Genomic DNA, 12904 nt, shown 5'->3' on the forward strand with positions numbered 1-12904 from the left:
TTTCCAACATAAGGGGGAATTACATTTTTATTGGAAGGCAGCTATTCTAGAACATCTCTGTAAAATTCTACTTAGGAAAGTAGTATGATATGGTTGGCTCACTACTGTTAACTTGTAGATCCTGGGAGCTTCAATTCTTCAAGCAGCTTTCTTTTCTTTTTTTACATTTTATTAGGGGCTCATACAACTCTTATCACAATCCATACATATACATACATCAATTGCGTAAAGCACAACCGTACATTCTTTGCCCTAATCATTTTCAAAGCATTTGCTCTCCACTTAAGCCCTTTGCATCAGGTCCTCCCCCCCTCCCCCCTCCCTCATGAGCCCTTGATAATTTATAGATTGTTATTTTGTCATATCTTGCCCTATCCGGAGTCTCCCTTCCCCCCCTTCTCTGCCGTCCGTCTCCCAGGGAGGAGGTCAAATGTGGATCCTTGTAATCGGTTCCCCCTTTCCAACCCACTCACCCTCTACTCTCCCAGTATCGCCCCTCACAACCCTGGTCCTGAAGGTATCATCCACCCTGGATTCCCTGTGCCTCCAGCCCTCATATGTACCAGTGCACAACCTCTGCTCTATCCAGTCCTGCAAGGTAGAATTCGGATCATCGTAGTTGGCGGGAGGAAGCATCCAGGATCTGGGGGACAGCTGTGTTCTTCATCGGTACTACCTCGCACCCTGACTGACCCATCTTCTCTCCTAAACCCCTCTATGAGGGGATCTCCATTGGCCGACACTTGGGCCTTGGGTCTCCACTCTGCTCATCCCCCTTCATTCACTATGGTGTGTATGTGTGTGTGTGTATATATATTGTTGTTGTTGCATGATGCCTTATACCTGGTCCCTTTGGCACCTCGTGATCGCACAGGCTGGTGTGCTTCTTCCATGTGGGCTTTATTGCTTCTGAGCTAGATGGCCGTCAAGCAGCTTTCTTATCAGCTACTTAAATACATGTTCATGCTACTTTGAAAGAAAAATTTAAGTTGAAAATTACAATAAAATCTTTTTAAGAAGTAATTAAGGGAGTAGCGAGGAGAAGGAATAGTGAACATAGCAACCAATGATTTTCTTCCCTTGTATCTAGACCATGACACAGAAAATATAATTCATTCTGGTTCTCTCTTCTCTTCCCCCCCGCCCCCTGCGATAGTACTATATACACACTGGTTCTACAGCATGGATTCCAGTAGTGGGAGTACCAAAATCATAAGGGGAGCAGAGTGATGGGGGCCGGGAGGCGGAAAAAGAGGGGACCCCATCACTAGGTTGGATATATAGCCCACCCCGGGGGGGAGGGCGGCAAATAACAGAAATGTGGGTGAAATAAGACAACAAACAGTGTAAGACACTAAATAACAACAGTAATAAATAACGCATCAAGGATTCATGAGGGAGGGAGGGAGGAGCTTATACCAAGGGCTCAAGTAGAAAGGAAATATTTTAGAAATATAGATGGCAACATATATACAAGTGTGCTTAATACAAGTGAATGATGGACTGCCATAAGATTTGTAAATGATGAATAATAAAAAATAAAGTATGAATTCAAAAGCAAAGGCAATTTCAAAGTTTTCAGAAATGCAAATTCGCAGGACCCCATCCTAGACCTGCCGCATCATAAAAGCTGGGAGCCAGGTCCAAAATCCCGTTTCCATTTAGGAATCTGCTTGAATGCCCTCCTTTGGAAGATTCTGATGAGGACTTGAATTTTAGAACAACTGCTTTATTGTTCTAAATGAGCACTAGAAAAAACATCATTTGAGTAGCAGGGGATAAAAGTTACTATCAAAGAAATGTCTTTTATTAGCAACATTCTATAGATGCTTAAAAGCATTGTTTGCTCATAATGATATTCAATTTATTATTTCTTGTAACTAGTCACCTTGTCTCATCAAACAGAGGAATGGCCGACAGAAACAAACAATAACAAAATCACTACGGCAGTAAAAGGTACACAATAAACGTGGTCGGGTGCAGCATTATTCCTGGCAACCTGTGGTACCTTGGCATGGGTAAATAAACCAGTCTTGAGCTGGCATCTCCATGCCATCTCCCCAGGGTCACCCAGGAACCTGGTCACGTTATATGCATGAGAGGAGCTCTAGGCAGATTCCAAAATTACTAAGAAAACCATCTTAAACATTTTATTTAAACATTGTAAATCCAAAGACTACAGTTCTAAGTTGAATTTTACAGTACTATGATGTGACACCAGCCTTACACGGGTCATCTACGTCTGATGACATCCACAAGCATCTATAAAGTCAACGTTTTTAAAACCTATTCAATGAATCATGTGGAGGAAGCAGAGATGGGGTGAAGAGGATGGGAGACAGGCAAAAAAAAGTTACCCAAAGTTTCTGGAATGTTTCTTCTCTCTCTAGTTACATCTGAGAGTCTAATAATTGTTCCTTCCTTCCTTTCCGTTTTGAAACGTAATCTCCCAGATTCTTCATCATCATCATCTTCCTCATCCGATTCTTCTTTTGCATCCTTCTGGAGGTCCAGCGTTTCCACACCTCCCTGTATTATAAAGCAGGAAGACAAACAAAAAGGGAGGGAGACTTGAGTTCACAGTTTTTTCAATTCAGTGTGAAGAATGCCATTTCATGTTTTTAATTGTTTAGGTTTGACATGTAAACCTATAGGTTTATTTCCCTGATATGTGAATCACTGAGCCGATTATAGAAATTTAGTATTAGGAAAACTCCAAATACCATTAACATGTAAAATATACTTCTGAAAGAAATGTAATAAAGAATTCTGAAATCTCTGGACTGTTGCAAAAAGGTCCACGTCATAACTAAATTACCCTTTTTCCACATGCCAATATAATAGCACACATTAGTGTATCACATACGTGCAAAACTAATATGCAAGGGATTGTGCATTTTATCAAAAAACCCTATGTAAGCAGTCATTTGTTTAACAATATGGCCAATACTAGCAGTAATGAATTTATTGGTATGTAGCCCCATCTATTAGATATCATATTCCTTCCAATAATACAGGCTGCAAACCTTTTTTTCCCTTACTCAATTATTTTCTGACCCTAATATAAAGTAAATCATCAAAATCTGTGAGTTTTCCGTTTCCCACGCCAGCGAGCCTCCAAAACCTTTCCCTCAATCTTTCACATCTTTCTATTTCATTTCCATTGTTTAGAACTCACTGCTTACTACACTGGACTAGATGAATGAAAGTAGCAGCCCTATTCTGCTCCTCGGTTGCTGTGTCTGATAAAACCAGCATTTATTTTCAGTTTGCTCCATCGGTGGCCTGGCAGCGCAGTGGGCTGCCTGTTGTGCTGCTAAGCACAAGGTCGGGTGTCCAACCCACCAGCAGTTCAGCAGGAAAGGGTGAGGCTGTGGGCTCTTACAAAGATGTTCTTAGAAACCCTCAGGGGCAGCGTTAGGCTGGCATCACATTGCTAACAGCAACTCAACTGCAAGAAGTTGGTTTTTATCAATATGAACCACAAAACTTTCTCCATCTCACTCTACACAAACATCGGTAATTCTTACTGCACAGCATCGCTCATGTTCCTTTTGCCCCTAATCACTGTTCACCTAACAAGTTTACTTACAGAGTAATATACTCCACATGCAAGAGAATGAAGTTGGGCCCCTACCTCTTACATACAAAAAAAATTAGCTCAAAAGAGATCAATGACTTAATATAAGATCTAAAAATATAAACTATTAAAAGAAGGCACAAGGACAAGGCTTAGCGACCACTTTGGCAACGATTCTAAGCTTCAATACAAAAAGCACCAGTAACAAAATCAAATAAGCTGAACTTCATCAAAGTCAGAAACATTTGTGCATCAAAGGGACTTATCAAGAAAGTACAGAACCAGCTCACATAATGGGAGAAAATATTTGGTAAGAATGTATATGCTAAGGGCTTAATATTCAGATTATATAAAGAACTTATATAACCCAACAAAAAGACAACCAATTAAAAATTGGGCCAAGGGCTTAAGAGGCATGTCTCCCCAAAAAAGACCACATGACCAATACACTAATGACCAAAAAGGACATGAAAAGACAAACTGCCATTACCTGAAATTAAGAATCATTACTTATTAAATGACTATTAGAGAAATACAAATAAAAAACAATAAAATACCATGTCCCACCCGCCACTATTGTTGTTGGGTACACTGACTATTGGCTCTTAAATCACAGTGACAAGTAAAACTGTCCCAAGTGCTTTCTCGGCTGTAACTTCACAGAAGCAAAACAACTGTTTTTCTGGGTAGCAGCTGGGTGCTTTCCAACACCCTACCTAGGGGCTGGGTGCCTGTGTTCATCAAACACCCCATCCTTTTTATCAGCGTACACTAGGTTGGCTAATACTAGAGAAACCAAAATTAGCAAGTTGCAAGTGTGTAAAATGAACCACTCATCCATTGCTGTTGGAAATGTAAATTAGCATAATCACTCTAGTACACAACTGGGCAGTTCCTCAAAAAGTTTAAACATAGAGCTACCAAATTCACTCCTAGCTATCTATCCCACCAAAAAACAAACAAGCAAACAAGCAAAAACAAACAAAAAAAACGGAAACTTCAATAGATGCTGGGACATCATGGAAACTTCCCTCACATAACCACAAGATGGTGACAATCCAAGTGTCTCCTAACAGATGAATGGATAAACAAAACGGGATAAATTTTGATACAACTTAGCAGTATTCAGAAATGAAGTTTTGATACATGCTGCAACATGGATGAACCTATGCTGAGTGACACAGTCATAACAAGGCATGACATATCTAGAATAGACAAATAAATCAATCCATCGGCTGAGTTTCTGCCTACGAGCTTCAACATGTTTTAAAATGAATGATGGTGATGTGATGGCTATCCAACACAGTGAATATAATTAATGCCACGGAGTCACAGTTAAAAATGTAGCTGGGTAAGATGTCACAGTATGTCTATTTTACCACTATACACGTCATCTTTCTCCTACAGAGTGGGTAGTGGGCTTGAACTGCCAACTCTGTGGTGAGCAGCCCCACATGTAGTCTACTAAGCTAAAAGGGTTCGTTAATAACCCAACAGAATGTGGTAATTATCAAACAATATCATTAGTATCAAATGCAGGTAGAATTCTGCTAAAGATAATTAAAAATCAGTTGCAATAATTCATTCGATATGAATAACATTACAAAAAATGGAATTTCAGAATATTTCATTGAGCACCCGCGGAAGTTGTACCCAAAACAAGAAGCTGACCAAGGGGGTATTATGGCATGGTTTGAAATCAGGACAGGTGTGTGTCAGGGTTGTATCCTCTCATCATATTTATTCAATATGTATGCTGGGGAAGTTGAATTAGCTGAGGAAGAATGTGGCATCAGGATTAGATGAAGGCTCACTATCAACCTGTAATATGCAGATGCCACAATCTTGCTTCCAGAAGGCACTTGACGCACTTACTGATGCAGATAAAAACTACAGCCTGCAGCAGGAATAACACCTCAATGGAAAGAAAGCAAAAATCTTCACAACCGGACAGTTAAAAATGTTTTTCATTGTAGGTGGAAGGAGTCCAGATGGTATCCAGGTAGAATCACCAGCAAGGCACTCCTGTAAGTAGATCGGAAAATTTAAGAGGCAGGATAAGCAATTTTAAGGAGACAGCAAGGGGACCAAAGTTTGGTGGTTGGCTATGGGGAGGTGAGCAAGGAGCCAATAACAGCAGGAGCAGGGAAATAGCAAGGGATAAAAACCAACTGGGAGAAGGGTGTAGCATTCAGATCAGATCGTGCTCGATCAATTGAAATGTATATGAAAGGAATGACAGGGAGGTGAATGAAAGGTAAATATAATGGACAGGAAGAAAGAAAAAGATGAAAGGACTAGAAAGCAATGATCACATAGGTATAAATATAGATATGTAAATATATAAGTATATAAAGATAGGCGCATTAGTCAATGTGTGTGTGTAAATACAATAAGGAAACAGACGGACTTTTGGGCCTCTACTTAAATCTTATCTCAGTACAAGAACAGCTCATTCTAATAATGTGGCAATATATGATAATTTACCAACCGATCGCTGAAGACAAAATGGGTGCATAGGCTAATGTGGTGAAGAAAGTTGATGGTGCCCAGCTATTAAAAGAAATGGCATCTGGGGTCTTAAAGGCTTGTAGTTAAACAAGCAGCCAACTGCCCACACAGACGAAACACACCAGCCTGTGTATTCACGAATTGTTGACTGGAATAGGTATCATAAGTTCGAAAACAAGCAAGCAAATTGACGTGAAAAAGTGTAGGCAAACTGGAGACCCAAAACCCACCTGTATGACAAATTGTAGGTGAACAAATAAAGTGGATGGTATAAAGTACGGCTAATATTAATAATTTTAAGTTTATAACATAAGGATTCCTGAAAGACAGCGCAGGGGAAGGAGGGGATAAAGGGAAGCTAAAATCAAAGAGTTCAAGAAGAAAATGTTTTGAAAATAATGGCAAGAATTATACAATTGTGCTTATCTAAATGAATGATGGATTGTTGTAATATCTGTAAGAGCTCCCAATAAAATGATTATTAAAAGAAGACAAAAACAGACCAAAATAAAAGGATGGGGGGGGGAAAGAATTTCATTTTACTTAGATCTACTATCAATATTCATGAATGCAGTATTCAAGAACCCAAATAATACATTGCAATGGGGAGATCAGCTGCAAATCACCTCTTGAAAGTATTGAGATACCAAGATGTCATGGGAAAATGGAACAAGAGACAAGTCTATTATGTGAAAGATAACACTAAGGAGGTACAGTTTAGGAAAGAACACATTCATAAGAAAATCAACCATTTGAGATCAAAGGAGTCGAAAAGTGTGGGAAAGCAGGACTGGAAATGGGAAACACAGAGAGAAAGTGGGATAAACGGTGTTACACTGTGGGGATTGTAATCAACGACATGAAACAAATGCATATCAACTGTTGGATAAAAAATTGCTGTGCTCTGTAAGCCATCGCTCAATTAACAACAAAATGTTTTAAAAAAAAGTAAAATAACAAGCCTTTTTAACCAAACACGCACACAATTGGCACTAATGTGGCAATACAATTGGGAATGCTTGATATTTACTTTGAGAGTAGTGATTTCTTCGTATTAGCCAACCAATAATGTGTTATTGGAACAATCAAAATTGGGCTTCTTAGTTGCCAATATTTTTAATTCCAAATGGCGCTTGGCCAAAAAAAAGGTTCCCCAACTGATATAGAAGAATGGATAATGAAACTCTAGTAAACATACACAATGGAATATTGTGCATCCCTTAAAAAGGATGAAACCATGAAGCACTTCATGGGCATGGATGGACCTGGAGAACATTATGTCAAGTAAAATTAGTCAATCTCAAAAGGTCAAATGTTGTGTGAGACCACTGTAACATAAAGGAAAAAATAAAAAGAGTTTTACTACAAAGGGAACAGACTTTGAAGGTTACGGTTACCAAAGAGGGTAAGGGAAAGTAAGGAAGATAAAGCAATAGTTTAGAAGACCGACAAGTTTGAACTTGAATGACAGGGATAGTAATCCACAAGAGAGATATTAAATCAAATTGGGGGGGGGAGACAGCAGCTCAGAGTAAGCTACTGGGGGGCGTGGGTAGGTTGATAAATAATTTAAAATGTTTAATACAAAACTTAGAATCTGAAATGTAAACTCCCACCTAATTCACAATAAAATATTGTTTAAATGGGGTGGGGGTGGATTGATGTGGTGCCACAAAACAGGTCAGTATTGAATTCTTTTATATACAGGACAACAGAGCCAGAACTGACTGGATGACAACTAACAACAATAAGCTCACTTCGAATAAGAATCTTTCACACAGCTCTGAGAATGAAGTTATCGGAAGATCCTAAGGAGCATGCTTTCTACCTGCTTTCTGAAATCCAGAGCAGTATACACTGTAACATGAGATGCGGCACCAAGGGAGAGGGTTTAGCAACATCCTGCTGACATTTCAGAATGTAGGTCAAAGAACTAGGACAGGCGTCCTCAAACTACGGCCCGCGGGCCACATGCTGCCTGCTGAGGACATTTATCCGGCCCGTCAGGTGTTGTAGCCCCATTTGTTTTTTTACTTCAAAATAAGATATGTGCAGTGTGCATAAGAATTTGTTCATAGCTTTATTTAAGAACTATATTCTGGCCCTCCAACAGGTCTGAGGGACAGTGAACTGGCCCCCTCTTTTAAAAGTTTGAGGACCTCTGAACTAAGAAGATAAAAGTGCAAGATTTTATGGCAAATTAAAAGTAATGCTCATACGTGAGGGTTATATAATTACTAAAATAGATGGGATGATATTTGACCACCCCCAATTTCAAAAGATACTGAAATAGTACTGTACATCAAGTTTTCAATAATTATCTTTTTAATTTAGGAATTCTACCATAAGCAAGGAAACAAGACACCAACGTATTTGTGGCTAGAAGACAAGTTTAAAAGATGAAAGCAAATTATCATCCCATCTCCCCTGCAAACAGATGGTATAACAAAGATTTGATCTGGATGGATTTATAAGGAAAACTTTATCAAAGATAACCCTTGGGAAGCTTTGTATCAGAATTAACAGCAACTAGAAAACAATAGGCAGAGTAGTAGCTATGCATTGGGCTGCTACTCGCAAGGTTTGCAGTTCAAAAGCACCAGTCACCCAGAAACCCGTGGGGACAGTTCTACCCTCTCCTAGAGATGGCAGTGAGGGAATGCAGGAGTGCATGCATGCATCTGTTTTGTTTTTTAAGAAAGCACAGCAGCTATATTTTCACAAAATGTAATTCTCTGGCTTCCAAATTAAATGGCCAAAATCTTAGCAACCTTGTAATTCTGGTGTACAAAATCTAAAACTTCAGAGAGGTAACCACTATTACCACCATTTTTATCTTTATCCAAAAAAATTTTTGAGTAGTATATACAATAATTACATATGAAAACTTACAAAAGGTGTTTTGGGGTAAGGAATTATATTATTTTGTTCTTTTTACTGAATTTATCATGGGTATCTTTCCATATCATATAGAGAGCTAAAGCACCATTTGATACACTGCATTCTACTGCTGTGGTTATATCATAATTCATTAATCATCTAAAAGCAGTTCTCAACCTGTGGGTTGTGACCTCTTTGGGAGGTCAAACGACCCTTTCACAGGGGTCGCCTGGTCATAACAGCAGCAAAATTATAGTTATGAAGTAGCAACAAAAATAATCTGATAGAAAAATAAAAAGTAATTTGATGGTTGGGGGGGTCACCACATGAGGAACTGAATTAAAGGGTCGCAGCATTAGGAAGGTTGAGAACTACTCGCTAACAAAACGTGCATTGGTTCCATTTATTTTCAATACTGCAAATATCTGATACATACAATCTTTGAACACATCTAGATTAATCCTTACATAGTATAAGGTCTTCCAAGTGTCATCAATGAATTAAAGAACACAGGCTTCAAAGCTTGTGATAATGTGAAGAACACAAGTCAAATTTTATCCTTTCTCCAAGACAGCAAGTTAGTAGCCTGCACCTGTGTTCTATGGAGGCAGTTACTGGTCAGAGACACAAAACAAAGCATTACTTATGATGTGAGCAATAGCCAAAGTGCTGGCATTTTCTTATCCAAGTCTCATTCCTACTGGGCAAAGGGTGCCAGGTGACATCTGCACACCCAGCTTGTTGCATTACAGGAAAGGAACCCTCCAGCTTTAATGTCTGGGGTCTTTTACACTGGGCAGTAAGCATGTTTGCCCTTCACCCCAGAAAGATACTATGTCCAAGTTTGAGGCTTCTCACTGTGTAAACATCCTCGAAAAGACAAGACTGGACAAAACGTTGTCAGTGCTTGGCTGGCAGAACCTTGCAGGCAGATAAAGAGACCCATGGATAATTATCTCCTGACAAATGCTATTTCCAAATGCTTTCCACCTGACCAATTATCTTTGCAAATATTAAAGTGGGTTAAAAGTCTCAATTTTACTTAATTTTTATTTATACGACTATCTTTTAACATATCTATTTCTTTTGCTTCTGAATTTATTTTCTCCAATGACCTTTTTTGTATACAGGTGAGTTCATCTGTGTACTGAATATATAAATTCTTACATAGTGACTATATGCTGGATATACTAGTCTTTAGGTTCTCAAGTAAGTATGTTTCCTAAATCTGCCATGCTTGGATTATTTACAATGTTTTGGTGCGTTTCATGTGGCCAGGTCAATTTTCTTTCCCCTTTAAATCTCATACCAAGAATAAAGAGCCCTTGTGGCACAATGGTTAAAGGCTCAGCTCCTAACCCAAAGGTCAGGTCTGACCCGCTCACAGCTCCACTGGCTGAAAGATCTAGCCATCTGCCCCACAGATTTCAGCCTGGGAAATGCTATGGGGTAATTTAATTCTGTCCTTCGGGATCTCTATGAGTAATCAACACAACAATACGCAGTGTCTACAGGAGAAGACACAACTCACAGCTTCGTGTTACTCAGTCCCCATTGCTTGTGACTAATAAAGCCTCCAATATTAGCTCAGCACACTGCCACCTAACGCAACGCTACATCCATGAGCGCTCCGTGCTGCAATCAAGGGACTGAGGTCTCATCTGGATACACTTACAGAAGAGTGGTATGAGAATTCTCAGGAATGTCTTTAAAGAGGCAGAATTGTTAGTTGGTTGTTTGTTTTTTCCGTCTATCTTCCTATTATACACAGCATAGAATGCAGACCATAATAAAAGCATCCACATTAGAAAATATGGGAAAAGCCTGGATATCTAATTACCAAGTGAGGGCCAATACCAAATTCAAATTCTAAAACCAAATAAATAAATAAATAAACCTAACTCGTTGCCATCAAGGCACCACACAGCAAATCTATACAGGGTTCTCAAGCTATTTAACTTTTATAATTAATAATACGTGAACTTTTAATATTTGGTAAGCTTCCTGAGCTCCAGTGGCAGTGATTTCAATGCTGAGCTGCAATCCTCAAGGTAAGCAGTTCAAAACCAGCGCCAAGAGAAAGCACCCTCTACTGTTAACAGTTACAGTCTCAGAGACGCACAGGGACAGTCCTATCCTGCCCTATAGGGTCACTGTGAGTTGACATCGACTCAACAGCAGTTCGTTTGGGTTTTTTTGGGAGGAGCTTTGGGGGAGAACTGGTGGCAGAGTGGGTTTTCTGTTGGGCTGCTTACTGCAAAATGAGCAGTTGGACTCTGCCAGCCCCTCACCCGGAGAAAGATGGGCTCTCTACTCCTATAAAGGTTTAAGGCATCAGAAACTCAAAGGTGCAATTTTACTCTGACATATAGGATCACTATGAGTTGGAATTGACTTGATGGCAGTGGGTTTGGTTTGGACTGGAATCACCTCTGAAAGGCACGGTGGATTAGGTATTGGGTTAGTAACCAACAGGTCAGCAGTTTGAACCCACTAGCTGCTTGCTGTATGGAAGGATGATGGTGGCCAGAATGCCCACAGGGCTGCTAAGAACCACAATTAACTTGATGGCAGTAAGTTTGAGTTGTCTTAGTTTAAACACTATGACTACAATCTTTGGTTTCTAATTTGCAGTGTATGTTTTTGTTTGTAATACACTGAAATCTTTAATCAATTTGAGATCCATACTAATACAAGCTATAAAGTAGGGATCTCACCTTTACCCAAATTATTATTTCTAAGTCTGAAATTCTGTGATTTAAATTTGCACCTAATACAAATTCCATTTTTAATTGGTCTTTTTACTAACTAATGTTCCTCCAAACTTCCTTACTTGAGAGAAAAGACACTACCACCTCCACCAGGATGGCACATAATGAGGAAATATTAAGTCATAATGTCATCCTGAGAGTCTATATGTGCAACAAATTCACAAACCTCCTATCCTGCTTCCTATTGACTAGAACATTTCAATGGATTAATAGTCTTCCTGGATTCATTGTTTATTAATTTAACAAATACAAAATTTACAAAAAATGAATGTGAAATTATTCCAGGAATTCTTAAAACTTGCCTTCTGAAGACAATGAAAATAGGTGTCAAGACTACTATTTTTAGATAGCCATGCTCTTTTAATATTTTAATGAATACAATTGAGTTAAAATTTGAAGTATGTAAATCTATAAGAAATGGCCTGTCACTTCCAGAAAACACCCATATAATGTTAAAGCTTTAGTTGAATAATTTTAGTTGCTTTACAATAGGTAGTACCTCACAAGGTTATCTTAACACGAAAACCCACAATATTTTCCCATTCTCAAAAGTGCTGGAGCCCAAAAAGACAGGTGCCTGAGGTAAGAAGGAACTGAAGAGCTGTCCATGTTTCCAGGTTTTTTTAAAAGAGTTCTCAGGGTTTTTCAATCATTGCTTTATTGTTTTTAATTTATTATTAATTGGGAGTTAATACTTAAATCATTCTATAGTTCAATCAGATCAAGCAGAATTGTATAATTGCTATTACAATCGGTTTCCAAACATTCTTTTTCTTCCTGAACTCCGTGACTTCATCTCCCTTCTCCCCACCTACCCACCCCCTCCTCTTAGTTTACTTGCTGTCCCTGTAGTTTCATCAATCCTGGGTTTCATGTACTGAAATACAGAAAAACATCTAACAACTTCATGAGGGTGACGTCCAATGACATAACACCTCTGAGATAAACCCTAATAATATGAACGAATAGAAACAAAAGAAAGCAAATAAAAAATACAGAAAATGTTGAAAACCAGCTCAAGTTTCAAACTGCTGACCACGATATTAGCAGCCTAACTTGTAATCCCCTACACCAGGGTTCCTTATACCAACTAGTGATTCCAGATGACTCGGGAAGGGTGTGTATCTAAGAAAAATGGGCATCACCAGGCAAAATAAAGATG

The 12904-nt window shown here is 38.9% G+C and overlaps 1 protein-coding gene across 2 annotated transcripts in view; it reads right to left on the bottom strand.

Annotated features, from left to right (window-relative positions):
- Positions 1-12904, bottom strand: part of RBM33 (RNA binding motif protein 33) — a 137323-nt gene that overhangs the window by 78000 nt on the left and 46419 nt on the right. For both annotated transcript variants that reach the window (XM_075550182.1, XM_075550181.1), the window contains one exon: positions 2358-2529. In XM_075550182.1, coding sequence (XP_075406297.1) covers positions 2358-2529 — 172 coding nt within the window. The remainder of the gene's footprint in view (positions 1-2357; positions 2530-12904) is intronic.

The sequence above is a fragment of the Tenrec ecaudatus genome, chromosome 5, assembly GCF_050624435.1.
Source record: "Tenrec ecaudatus isolate mTenEca1 chromosome 5, mTenEca1.hap1, whole genome shotgun sequence".
NCBI classification, from domain to species: domain Eukaryota; kingdom Metazoa; phylum Chordata; class Mammalia; order Afrosoricida; family Tenrecidae; genus Tenrec; species Tenrec ecaudatus.